Source organism: Marmota monax, unplaced genomic scaffold (genome assembly GCF_021218885.2).
Source record: "Marmota monax isolate L192 unplaced genomic scaffold, Marmota_monax_Labrador192_F-V1.1 WCK01_AAM20220418_F8-fsc00215, whole genome shotgun sequence".
NCBI lineage: Eukaryota > Metazoa > Chordata > Mammalia > Rodentia > Sciuridae > Marmota > Marmota monax.
In genome coordinates, this window is record NW_026695214.1 from 2,853,462 (window position 1) to 2,863,460 (window position 9,999).

At 58.5% G+C, this 9,999-nt stretch overlaps 1 protein-coding gene across 1 annotated transcript; it reads left to right on the forward strand.

Moving 5' to 3' along the window:
• Positions 1–120: 120 nt before the first annotated feature.
• Tmc4 (transmembrane channel like 4) lies at positions 121–9,902 on the forward strand. The gene is made up of 15 exons (XM_046431196.2): positions 121–382; positions 1,516–1,729; positions 2,006–2,151; positions 2,268–2,500; positions 2,638–2,759; positions 5,979–6,126; positions 6,628–6,795; positions 7,015–7,178; positions 7,367–7,493; positions 7,718–7,815; positions 8,068–8,251; positions 8,518–8,648; positions 8,739–8,894; positions 9,515–9,593; positions 9,691–9,902. The coding sequence occupies exons 1-15, from the start codon at positions 304–306 to the stop codon at positions 9,787–9,789; spliced, it is 2,148 nt and encodes a 715-aa protein (XP_046287152.1). The 5' UTR covers positions 121–303; the 3' UTR covers positions 9,790–9,902.
• Positions 9,903–9,999: the final 97 nt, after the last annotated feature.

A 9,999-nucleotide genomic window follows, 5' to 3' on the forward strand; every position in this document is an offset into this window, starting at 1 on the left:
TCTGTTTGTGAGAGTATCTGTGGGCAGTAAACCCCTGGGGACACTTAGGACACCTAGTGCCAACAGGAAGTGCCACTGCTCCACCTCCCAGGGCAACTCTGGTGACTGCCCGGCTCCAAAAGCCACAGGGTCTTCATTTCCCAGCAGAGCCTACAGCAGTCGCCTTGGGAGTTCCTGAGAACTGCACCCTGTCCCTCCTGGCCACCTGGTGGTCAGGCGTGGCCCTGACGTAGGGCCCTCCCTTACCTGGGCAGTCCCCGCCCAGGGAGCCAGTAGAGACGGAAACGCTGCAGGCTTGGCGCCATGGAGGAAAACCGGACCTGGGACCCTGACGCCTGGGGCTCCTCTGGGGAGCAGCCAGCCCCTCAGAAAGCCAGGGGAGGTGGGAGAACTGGGGGTGCAGGTCCACCACCCTCAAAGCCAGGGGGACTCAGGAGGTGGGGGCCCTGGTTTCCTGGTTTTCAGGGCAGAGAGAAGAGGGGAGAAGGGAACTGGAGAATTCTATCCCTTGTTATGAGGAGGAGGAGTTAGGAGACCCAGGCTCGTGGGGGAGGACGGCCAGAGTCTCAGTGCCTCAGGAGGGGACAAGTTTCCAGGCTCATAAGTAAAGGAAAAGGAAGTTAAGCCTGGACCCTGGGTCAGGGGGAGGAGGCTGGGCCTGTGTCCTGGGGTCTGAGAGAGGAGGCTGGGCCCGGACCCTGGGTCTGAGGGAAGAGGCTGGGCCTGGACCCTGGGTCTGAGGGAGGGGGGCTGGGCCCGGACCCCTGGGTCTGAGGGAGGAGGCTGGGTCCTGGACCCTGGGTCTGAGGGAGGGGGGCTGGGCCCGGACCCCTGGGTCTGAGGGAGGAGGCTGGGTCTGAGGGAGGAGGCTGGGCCTGGACCCTGGGTCTGAGGGAGGAGGCTGGGCCTGTGTCCTGGGGTCTGAGAGAGGAGGCTGGGCCCGGACCCTGGGTCTGAGGGAGGAGGCTGGGCCTGGACCCTGGGTCTGAGGGAGGGGGGCTGGGCCCGGACCCCTGGGTCTGAGGGAGGAGGCTGGGTCTGAGGGAGGAGGCTGGGCCTGGACCCTGGGTCTGAGGGAGGAGGCTGGGCCTGTGTCCTGGGGTCTGAGGGAGGAGGCTGGGCCCAGACCCTGGGTCTGAGGGAGGAGGCTGGGCCCGGACCCTGGGTCTGAGGGAGGAGGCTGGGCCTGTGTCCTGGGGTCTGAGGGAGGAGGCTGGGCCCGGACCCTGGGTCTGAGGGAGGAGGCTGGGCCCGGACCCTGGGTCTGAGGGAGGAGGCTGGGCCTGGACCCCTGGATCTGAGGGGGGAGGCTGGGCCTGGACCCTGGGTCTGAGGGGGGAGGCTGGGTCTGGACCCTGGTTCTGAGGGAGGAGGCTGGGTCCAGACTCCTGGGTCTGAGGGAGAAGGGCTGGACCCCTGGATCTGAAGGCGGAGGCTGGGCCTGGACCCTGGGTCTGAGGGGGGAGGCTGGGCCTGGACCCCTGTGTCCTCCCAGCCTTCTGCTCTCCTGCGCAGGCCAGTCCTTGGCCGCTGTGCTGCACCAGCTCCCCAGTGCTGCTACCCTTCGGTACCGTGGCCCTGGGATGCTGCCCTGGGGGACACTGGAAGAGGAGGATGAGGATGGAGAGAGGAGCAGGCAGGCCTCTGCAGAAGCCCGCCAAAGCGAGCTGCAGGACCCTCGCCCGTCCCGGGAGTTGCCGTGGCCCATGCAGGCCAGGAGGGCTCACAGGTACAGCCGCTCTCCCTGAGCCCTTCCTCGGGCACTGACCGCTCCTTGCCCCCAGCAGCTGCCCCCTGTCTTTCCCTGTGGCTCCCACACAAGCACACGCGTCCCTCAGGAGCCACCCGTCGTGACTCCTCCCGTCTCCCTGCTCTGCGTGGGTCGGGTCACTTCTGTCCCCTTGCCACAGAGTTTTCTGGGAGCCAGCACAGCACAGCACCTTTGGGTGTTCCCAGTCTGTGCTGACACGCCCTTGGTTCTCGTCTCTGTCTGTTTCCCTTCCAGAAAGAGCCAGGCCAGGGAACAAGTGGCCTTGGGCTCTGGACCGAGGACTGCCCACTGGGCACGGCTGCTCCCTCGGTCCAAGGAGAAGATGAAGGAAGGCTTGCGCGGCCTACAGCCCTGGGCCTGGACCCTGAAGAGGATCGGGGGTCGGTGGGGCCTGAGGGGGAGGGCTGGGTCCCCACCCCAGGTCTGAGGGGGGAGGCTGGGCTGGGCCTCTGGGCCTGAGCTGAGCAGGAGGAACTGAGCCCCTGCCCCCCTGCAGGCCAGTTTGGCGGGGGCACCGAGTCCTACTTCTCCCTGTTGCGCTTCCTGCTGCTGCTCAACGTGCTGGCCTCTGTGCTCGAGGTCTGCATGACGCTGCTGCCCACCTGGTTGGAAGGGGCTCCCCCCAGCCCTCCCGGCCCTGGTACCTCCTCGCCCTGCGGCTCCTATAGCCCCCACACCCAGGGCCTGGTCTCCTTTCCCGCGCAGCTTTTCAACCTGCTCTCTGGAGAGGTAGGTGGCTGGGCTCCGTAGGTCCCACCTTCGAGCACTGGTGTTCCTGTGACTTGTATCTATAGCCCTGCCCCAAAGGCCTGGCTACCTACTTCCTGGGCCCTGCCTCCACCTTGACCCCGATCTGCCCCTCACAGGGTTACCTAGAATGGTCTCCTCTCTTCTACGGGTTCTACCCGCCCCGCAAGTACCTGGCCGTGACCTACCTGTGCTCTGTCTTTGCCGTGGGCCTCATCTGCCTCCTGCTCATCCTGCACCGGTCAGTTCTGCCCACATCCTGATACCCTGGACAGGAGGGGAGTGAGTGGTGGTGGTCAATGCCCTCCTCAAATATCCTGGCTCTCGCTCTGTGCTCCTTTCTGAGTTGAAGTCCGTTTTAAGATGCTTCTTGTGCACATAGGCTAGGGACACACAGGAGGTGGCGGGTCCTCTCCCCAGCAGGCTGGAGGCCAGGGGGAGGGAGGAGGTTAAGGAAGCACGTGTATTTCGTGCTTTCTGATTAGGATAGAGCTGTATAGACTACAAACAGGGCTGATTTCACTCATTCATACTCTGTGCCAGGCAGTGTTCTAAATGTTGGGACACATCACTAAGGAAAACAGACACAGACAGAGTCTCATCGCAGTGGCACTTCCGTTGCACTTGGGGGATAGGTAAGGAGCGCGTCACTTGCACAGGCTGCTGGAAGCTACTCAGGGCCAGAGCGAGGGACATCCCAGTGCTGCCTGGGCCAGGCTGCTGTACTGCAGGGGGTCAGGGAAGCATTGTTGAGAACACAGTGTTGAGAGGATGACGCTGAGGAAGCGAGAGTTTCAGCCAGGCAGACACCTGGGGGAAGATCTTCCAGGCGGACCCAGGGCCAGAGCAAGGCAGGCACCACCAGCCCGACAGGTCCTCGGACAGAAGGCCATCCCGACCTGAGTCAGGGAATGAAAGTGTCCCCCTGTGGGCTTGTGGAAGAGAGGGAAGGAGGCAGAGAGAGAGAAGGGGAGGGAGGGAAGGAGGAGTGAGTGAGGGGAGGAGGTCCATTAGGAGGTCACTGCCAGAGTCCAGGTAACAAGCGATGGCACAGACCACCATCTGATGGGAGAAGCAGGGTGGTGACAAGGGGTCAGTTTTGGAGTTAGTTTTAATCTTTAAAAATGCCACAAGTATTTAAAAGTACACAAGGAAAGGGTTTGAGTTTCCACTGGTATCAAGAAAGAGATCAGGAGCTGGCTGATGGCACACACCTGTAATCCCAGCAGCTCAGGAGGCTTAGGTAGGAGGATCACAAGTTTGAGGCCAGCCTCGGCTATTTAGTGAAGCCTTAAGCAAAAGATTCTGTCTCACAATAAAATAACTAAAAAGGGCTGAGGACGTAGCTTCTTGGTGGAGAACCTCCAGGTTCAATCCCCAGCACCAGGAAAGAAAGAGAGAGAGAGCGCGGGTGCTCCTGTAACCACGCCCTTCTGTCACACCGCCCTGTGGCCTGGTTTTCATCTTGTTACGCTGGATGTATTTACAGGGGTTCCTGATTGACTGTATTAGGGGTGTGGTTGAAATCAAAGTCCAGAAGGACTCCCTGTTGACCCACACACGGCAGGGTAGAGGTTGAGATAGACGGGCCGTACAGGAGCTGTAGCTTTGGACCCAGTGATTTTTGAGGTGCCTTTTATTTTGATATTGTGGGGGGAATGGGACCCAGGGCCTCATGGATGCCAGGCGACACCCCCGAGCCACATCCCAAGCACCAGGTGCCTTTCAGACCCAGTGTTAGGCATGCAGTTGGATATGTGGGTTGGGACTAGAGTACACACTTGGGACTCTGGCATTCAGGCAGGACAGGGAGACCCCCAAGGAAAGGAGTGTGTTCAAGAAGGAAATCAAGGACTTAAAAAGAATGGAGGGGCTGGGGTTGTGCTCAGCGGTGGAGTGCGCACCTGGCATGCACAAGGCGCTGGGTCGATCTTAGCACCACATAAATGTAAAATAAAGATATTGTGTCCACCTAAAACTTAAGAATAAACATTTGTTTTAAAAATGGAGTGTCTCCTGTAAGCTGGACACTGTGGCCAGGCATGGGAGCCACCCAAGGGTCCCCATCCCTTGCATGCTTTACAGCCCAGCCCGGGAGGGGAAATAAAGAGTGGGACAGATGTGGAATGAGCAAACATCAGTAATTTGAGTTGGGGAATGACCCTGTATAAAAACAGGCTGCATGGTGTGACAGCAGGAGCCAACAGACTTCTGTAAGTTAGCGAGTACGCATCTTCATCTTCGAGGGTCACGCAGTCTAGTCCCAACTAATCTTGGCCATCATAGTTTGTGAGGGCAGCCATAGGTGACATGCAAATGACTGGGTGTGGCTGTTCCAATATTTACAAAAACAGGTGTTGAGTGGGATTTGACACAGGGGCTGCTAACCCCTGTAATAGAGAATGGCAGGGGACCCTCATTAGATGCAGTTGTCAGCACAGGCTTCTCTGACTGGGGAACCTGTAGATGGGCCCTGGAAAGACAAGGAGCCAGCCAGCTGGATAGCCAAGACTCCAGCATTCGAGGCAAAGCACACTGCAGTGCAAAGGCCCTGTGGTGGGAAAGATGTTTGGGTTTGTCTCGGGAAATAAAAAGCCAGTATGAGGAGGAGGAAGAAGATGGATGAGGTTTGAGTTTCAAAGGTAGGTGAAGTTGTGGACCCTGGCTGGTTATGCTAGGAAGCAGCCTGAATCTTAAGAGCGGGGAGAAGTTACATAATGGGTTTTCAATAGCCAACAGCATCTCTTTTGCCTAAAAAAGGAAGTCCCAACCAGCTGAAAAACAAAATGAGCTGGGTTTGGTGGTGCACACCTGTAATTCCAGTGAATTGGAAGACTGAGGCAGGAGGATCACAAGTTCAATGCCAGCCTCAACAATTTAGCAGTACTGTCTCAAAATATAAAAAGGGCTGTGGGTGTGGCTCCGTGTTTAGGCACCCCTGGTTTCAATCCCAGGTTAAAAAAAAAATACACCCAGAGAATGGCTTCTCAGAGGTACAGCCTGAGAATGGGTTCTCAGAGGTGCAGCCTTCCTGGCTGTGCATGGGAAAGGTGAGGCTGAGGCCAGCGGGGTGAAGGTGGATGTGGGGTTGGGTGTGGTTTCTGTCCCTTTCTCTGGTTCTCTGTCCCCTCCCTGGGCCTCTGTGCCCTCTGTCTCTTGTGGTCTTTACCTCTACCCTCTCTGGGCCTCTGTCTCCTTCCCAGGTCCCTTCCTCTGCTCTCTGGGACTCACTCTCTCCTTCTGTGTCACTTTTAGTTGTCTGTACCCCACGTTTCTCTGCACCTCGTGGCCTTTGGTTCCAAGGACTATGTGTGTTCCGCCTCTTTGAGTCTTTCTCCATCAGGCGGAGTTGGCCAAAGACCTTAGAGTTCATGTTCCATTTGTCCCATTAGAGGGGTGCCCTGGGACCCCCCACTCGTGGCTGTTCTCACACCCAGTCTCGCGGGTCTCCCCTCTTCAGCTCGGTGTTGGGACTGAAGCAGACCTTGTTGGCTGAATCCGGGGCTCTGACCAGCTACAGCCACCAGGTGTTCTCAGCCTGGGACTTTGGCCTCCGTGGGGACGAGAATGTGCGGCTGCGCCAGGGCATTATTCTGTATGAGTTGCAGGTGCGCTTGAGGTAGGGCAGGGGCCACAACTCCCTAAGGACCGAAGGGACCGAGCTGAGAAGACGCTGGGCCTAACCCTGTGATAGGGCTTTTGGAGAGAAGCAGGTCGGAGATTCTTCTAAGGAGGGAGGTCGTGGGTATGGCAGGGCTGAGGAGCATGGTGTGACAACAGGGTTGCCTGAGGCTGAGCAGTGCAGAAACAAGTACCCAGCAGAACAGGACCGGCCTTGAGGTACCTTGGTTCAAAGTGGACTGGTGGCTTGGCCAGAGCGGGCGCGGCTTGGTAAAGCAGGATTGGAGCTCCAGGCAGGAAGTGCAGGGCGGGAGTCTTGAGAGGGGGCCTGAATGGTCCTATGTCGGGTCAGGAGTGGGTGGAACGGGGACAACAAGAGACCCTTAGCTGGTAGGTGAGGAGTGTATCCGTTCAACTTGAGGAGGGGCTCTGGGCAGCCCCCAGAACTGAGGAGATGGAGCCCACGGGAACGTCTCTCCTGGCCTCAGGTGGAACTGGAGGAAGCAGTGGTGCGACGCCAGGCTGCAGCTCGGACACTGGGCCAGCAAGCCAAGGTGTGGCTGGTGCGCGCGCTGCTCAACCTGCTGGTGTTGGCGCTCCTGGCGGCGGCCTTTTACGGTGTCTTCTGGGCCACAGGATACACCGTGGAGCTACAGGTGTCAAGGGTCTTGGGGAAGGAGCGCCCCAGGGTCCTGGAACCTACATTTCCAAGGATGGAGGGCTGTGGGAGGGAACCGAGGTCTAGGATTCCTGGAATCTTAGGAGCACAGGGGCGGAGGAGGTGTTTGGACCCTGGACTCAATGGCCCTGAGGGAAGAAGAGGCTGGGGGAGGCCCTTAGGCATGGCTCTTTGCTTGGTTTGTCCTCCTTCCCAGGAGATGTCCCTTGTCCAGCAGACCCCACTGCTAAAGCTTGTAGTGAATTATCTTCCGTCCATCTTCATCTCCGTGGTCAACTTCGTGCTGCCGTTTGTGTTCAAGCTGATCGCCCCACTGGAGGGCTACACTCGGAGCCGCCAGATCGTTATTATCCTGCTCAGGTTCCAGCCTCCTGGGATGGGCTGGGGGTGGTGGAATGGCAGCGGTCAGGTTGTTGGCTCTGCAAATGAGACGGGGAAATCCCACGGATGTAGGATCCAGGGGTTCTGGATTCAAAATCGGATCACACTGAGCCTCAGTTTCTTCATCTGTGACACGGGGAAGATCCTCCTCCTCCTTTGCCTTGCAGGACTGTGTTTCTGCGCCTTGCATCCCTGCTGGTCCTGCTCTTCTCCCTCTGGAATCAGATCACCTGCGGGGGCGACGCCGAGGCTGAGGACTGCCAGACCTGTGGCTATAATTACAAGGAACTTCCGGTGAGAAGCTCCCGGGGCAGAAAGCGGGTCGATATGGAGCTTAAAGTCACGGATCCCTGGAGGAAAGGAGGAGTGGGTGAAGGGGACCTGACGTCCCGGCTGGGAGGCGGGAGGAGCTTGGGTTGCTCTATAGGGGTGGACGCTCGGGAAAAAGGAGGACCCCGAGAATGCACGGGTAGCGCCCTACAGCCTGGCTATCTGCCGCGGCTTTTTCCTTTTTTCAGTGCTGGGAGACTCGTCTGGGCCAGGAGATGTACAAACTCCTCATCTTTGATTTCCTGAGCGGCCTGGCGGTCACGCTGCTCGTCCAGTTTCCTCGGAAGTGAGAGCCCGCCCCTCGCCGTGGCTCCGCCTCTCCGGGAGCAGGCCCCGCCCTCAAGGCGCAGTACTCCCGGCTCGCCCCGCCGCTGGGGACCCGGGGCCCTGGCTTAGCGCTTAGACCCCGCCGCCTCGTGCTCGGGGGTTCCTTCCCTCTGACCCCGCCCCGCGCTCCTTTCCCATTGGTGGCTGAGGCCTTGGAGGCGGGGAAACCTGCCGGCACGTCTCTCACCGCCTCGCCCCGCTCCCGCTGCAGGCTTGTGTGTGGCTTCTGTCCTGGTGCGCTGGGTCGAGTCGCCGGGACCCAGGAGTTCGAGGTGCCCCACGAGGTGCTGGGGCTTATCTACGCCCAGACGGTGGTCTGGGTGGGGAGCTTTTTCTGCCCTTTACTGCCCCTGCTCAACACGGTCAAGTTCCTGCTGCTCTTCTATCTGAAGAAGGTGAGTGAGAAGGACCCAGCCAACAAGTACTGGGACCACCCCGGAGGCTGGACAAGGGTGCCAGGAGCTCTGACTACTAGGTCCTGAGAAGAGAGCGCTGGAGGGCAGAAGAAGGGGTCTAGGGCATCCCGCCATCTAGGTCCCAGCCATTAGAATTCAGGTTCCTTGGTACAGCCTGGGGTGGGGGGCAGGACTCTAGGGTAGGAAAAAAGGATAAGTGAGCGACTCTTGGGTCTCAGAACCCCTTTTCCAACCTTCTTTGCCAGGTCACCCTCTTCTTCACCTGCTCTCCAGCCTCCCGCACCTTCCGGGCCTCCACCGCGAATTTCTTTTTCCCTCTGGTCCTTCTCTTGGGTCTGGCCATCTCTGCTGTCCCGGTGTTTTACAGCATATTCCAGTGAGTGGGAGCGGTTCCTGCCTCCTTCTTCTACCCTCTCACAGGGTTCTGAGTCTGGTCCTATTGAGCCCAGCCTGTCTCTGCCTCCAGGATCCCACCTTCTAAGGCATGCGGTCCATTCCGGGGGAAGTCATCCATCTGGGCCCAGATCCCTGAATCCATTGACAGCCTCCCTCAGACCACCCAGAATTTTCTCTTCTTTCTGGGGACCCAGGCTTTTGCTGTGCCTCTCCTGCTGATCTCCAGGTGAGGGGACACAGACTTCTAAGTTTGAATATGTGATCTGGGGTCCCATTACCTGTGTCCTCAAGATATCCTAGAAAGAAGGGACAGGGGTATGAATTCCTGAGTCTGAGGGAGGTGGGTTGGGGCCTGGATTTCTTGGTCCTGAGGAAGAGTTGGGGCTCGGTACTAGATTCCTGGGTCTTGAGAGGAGGAGAATAGGGTCTTGCTCTCCTGGGCGTGAGAGGAGGGGTGAGACCCTGGAGTCCTTGCTCCTAAGAAAGAGGAGGGTCTAGAAGACTGAATTCCTGAATCTGAAGGAGGAGGGGGTCTTGGAGTCTTCCCCCGCCCCTTCTTTTCAGCACTGGCGTTGGAACACAGGGGCGCTCTATAACTAAGCTACATCTCCCCATCCCCAGCCCTTTTTATTTGTGTCTCCCGAGTAGCTGGAATTACAGGTGTTCACCACTGCATCCTGCCTAAATACGTAGGTCAGGACGCGTGTCCGTGGTGGCTGTTCTGTGTTGCTGGGGATTCAACCTGGGGCCTGGCTCATGCGTGCCAGTCTCTGTTTTTTAATGAGACATAGGGTGAAGATAATCTAAGAGAGTTTCTGGAGAGGTTTCCATTCCTTTCTCCCTTAGCATCCTGATGGCGTATACCGTGGCCCTAGCTAACTCTTATGGACGCCTCATCTCTGAGCTCAAACGCCAGATAAAGACGGTGAGCCAGGCCAGTCCCTGGGAAGGGCTCCTCGGGGACATGGAAAGTGCCATGGGGGAGAGAAGGTGTGTCTCATCTTCACCTCTCTTGACCCCAGGAAGCGCAGAATAAAGTCTTCCTGGCACAGCGGACAGTGGCAATGAGCTCCGCCAAAGGGGCTTCGACCAGCGTGTCTCGGGATGACGTCCCACCGTGAGGCCCCAGACATTCCCCAGCCCTGTCCCGAGATTTCCAGAGCTTCCGCTGCCAAGTACGGACGGTCTAATTGAACCTTCTGATCACTTTAATAAACAGGGTTGAGGTTCCTGAGCGCTCTTTCAAACCAGAGTCCTGAAGCCTGGGGTAGGGCTTTGCCCCGGGACTAGCCAATCGGGTGTATGGGCATGCGTGTCGGCGCGTGGGGCTA

Coding starts and splice junctions, on each gene's coding strand:
- Tmc4 (XM_046431196.2), top strand. CDS start 304: ATGGAGGAAAACCGGACCTGGGACCCTGACGCCTGGGGCTCCTCTGGG. Junction 6,796..7,014: donor GATACACCGTGGAGCTACAG/GTGTCAAGGGTC, acceptor CCTCCTTCCCAG/GAGATGTCCCTTGTCCAGCA. Junction 7,179..7,366: donor ATCGTTATTATCCTGCTCAG/GTTCCAGCCTCC, acceptor TTTGCCTTGCAG/GACTGTGTTTCTGCGCCTTG.